This window comes from Mesitornis unicolor, unplaced genomic scaffold (assembly GCF_000695765.1).
Source record: "Mesitornis unicolor isolate BGI_N332 unplaced genomic scaffold, ASM69576v1 scaffold44791, whole genome shotgun sequence".
Taxonomy (NCBI): domain Eukaryota; kingdom Metazoa; phylum Chordata; class Aves; order Mesitornithiformes; family Mesitornithidae; genus Mesitornis; species Mesitornis unicolor.
The window spans coordinates 1-2560 of NW_010163932.1; the positions used below are offsets into that span (position 1 = coordinate 1).

The window sequence follows — 2560 nt, forward strand, 5'->3', positions numbered from 1 at the left end:
CACGTCCAGGAGGTGACGCTGCGCCTGGACCCCCTGGACGTCACCCACGAGGGCGCCTACATCTGCGCCGTCTTCCTGCCCCACGGCCAGGCCCAGCAGCAGCTGTGGGTCCGCGTCCTCGGTGGGTGGCACTGGGGGACATATGGGACCTGGGGGGCACCTACGGGGTCCCTATGGGGGGAGGAACTGGCCCCAGTGCTCATACTGGGGAAAGGATGGGGTTATACTGGGATTTGGATGCCTAGGACTGGGCCGTATGGGCCATACTGGACCAGTTCATGATCCCATATGGTCCCCAGCAGGGGTAGGAACTGGTCCCAGTATCCCCCAGTATCTGTATATGGGGAAAGGACCAGTGTAGGGGGGATATACTGGGATTTGAATGTATAGGACTGGGCCATATGGACCATGCTGGACCAGTTCACATCCTATATGGACCCCATAGGGATGGGAGTGGATCCCAGTATCTCCCAGTGCCTGTACTGGGAAAATGAAGGTTATACTGGGAGTTAAATGGGTCATACTGGGCCATACCGGTCCAGTCCATCATCCTATGTGGACCCTATGGGGATGGGAGCTGGTCCCAGTATCCCCCAGTACCTGTATAGGGTAAAGGATGGGGTTATACTGGGATTTGGATGTATAGGCAGGGGGGTTATACTGGGATTCAGACATATAGGACTGGGCCATATGGGCCATACTGGACCAGTTCATGATCCCATATGGTCCCCAGTAGGGGTAGGAACTGGTCCCAGTATCCCCCAGTATCTGTATATGGGGAAAGGACCAGTCTAGGGGGGTTATACTGGGAGTCAAATGGTTCATACTGGGCCATATGGACCATACTGGACCGGTTCATTATTCCATATGGACCCCATAGTGGCCATCCCTTTACTGTTCCCATACTGGGACCAGTCCATAGTGGCCATACTGGTCCATAGTGGCCATTCCCATACTGGGACCACAGTGGCCATACAGGACCCAGACCAATGTGTCCCCCCCGTTGTCCCCAGCGTCCCCCAAGGTGACGCTGCGCCCCACACCCCTGGTGGTGGCCGTGGGGACGGAGGCTGAGCTGCTCTGCGACACCTCGGGCTACTTCCCCCTGGACGTGGGGGTGCGGTGGCACCGTTGGGGACATTCGGGGACGCCACTGCCCCTCGAGGACGCGGTGGCCATGAGCTGGACCTCGGGCCACCGCCGAGGACCCGACGGCACCTTCGGGCGCAGCAGCGGCGTCCGCTTGGTCCCCGCGCGTCCCCAGCACCACGGGGACGTCTACACCTGCGAGGTGACGCACGCGGCGCTGGCCGTCCCCATCCGCGCCCGTGTCACCCTGGAGGTGGTCGGTGAGTGGGGACATGGGGGACATTAGGGGACAGTGAGGGGCAGGGACATCAAGGGACATTGGGACCAAGGTTGGGAGGGTCTAAGGGACACCAGGATTGGGGTTGGGGACACCAAGAGACATCAGGACCAGGGTTGGGGACATCAAAGGGTGTCAAGACTGCGGCTGGGGACATCAGGACCAGGTTTGGGGACACCAAGGGCCACCAGGACCAGGGTTGGGGACATCAAGACCATGGTTGGGGACATCAAAGGACATCCAGACCATGGTTGGGAGAGTCTAAGGGAAACCACAATTGGGGTTGGGGACACCAAGGGTCATCAAGACTGGGGCTGGGGACATCAGGACCAGGTTTGAGGACACCAAGGGACATTGGGACTATGGTTTGGAGGTCCTAGGGGACACCAGGATTGGGGCTGGGGACACTGGGACCATGGCTGGGGACACCAAAGGGTGCCAAGACTGGGACTGGGGACACCAAGGGACATTGGGACCAGGTTTGGGGTCACCAAGGACCACCAGGACCAGGTTTGGGGACACCAAAGGGTGTCAAGACTGGGGCTGGGGACATCAGGACTGGGTTTGGGGACACCAAGGGCCACCAGGACCAGGTTTGGGGACACCAAGGGACATCGGGACCAGTTCTGGGGTCACCCAGGGCCACCAGGACTGTGGTGGTGGCTCAGGTGTCCCCTGTCCCCACAGGCACGGTGACCCCGGGCCTGGAGGACGCAGTGGGGCTGTGCCTGGTGGCCTTCGTCCTCTGCGGGCTCTGGCGCTGGCTCTGCCCCACACGTGAGTGTTGTCCCCATGTCCCCAAATGTCCCCAGCGTCCCCTCAGCTCCCCCTCACCCAATTTTTTCCCCCCACAGCCCCACAACCCGACCAGGACCCCAAGGTAACGTCCTTGTCCCCATCCCTGTCCCTATGGGGTGCCACCGCCCCCCCGCTGTCCCCAAGTGTCCCCAGGGGTCACCTCTGTCCCCTCCCCTGCAGAAGCAGCGGTGACCCCGCCCTGGAGCCTGATGACGTCATCCCAAATAAAGTTGGGGTTCCCCCCCAAAAACAGTCGTGGTGGTGGCTTTGTGTCCCCAGTGTCCCCTACATCCCCCTTGTCCTCAATGTCCCTTCAGTGTCCCCTTGTCCCCCAGTGTCCCCCATGTCCCTCCAATGTCCCCCATGTCCCTCCAATGTCCCCCAGTGTCCCCCATG

The 2560-nt window shown here is 60.9% G+C and overlaps 1 protein-coding gene across 1 annotated transcript; it reads left to right on the forward strand.

Annotated features, from left to right (window-relative positions):
* Positions 1-51: 51 nt before the first annotated feature.
* LOC104548178 (tapasin-like) lies at positions 52-2246 on the forward strand (the record flags this gene model as incomplete). Its single annotated transcript, XM_010194124.1, has 4 exons — positions 52-121; positions 1014-1349; positions 2054-2143; positions 2221-2246. Coding segments are annotated over 4 exons (522 nt in total), but the record flags the coding sequence as incomplete, so codon positions are not given.
* Positions 2247-2560: the final 314 nt, after the last annotated feature.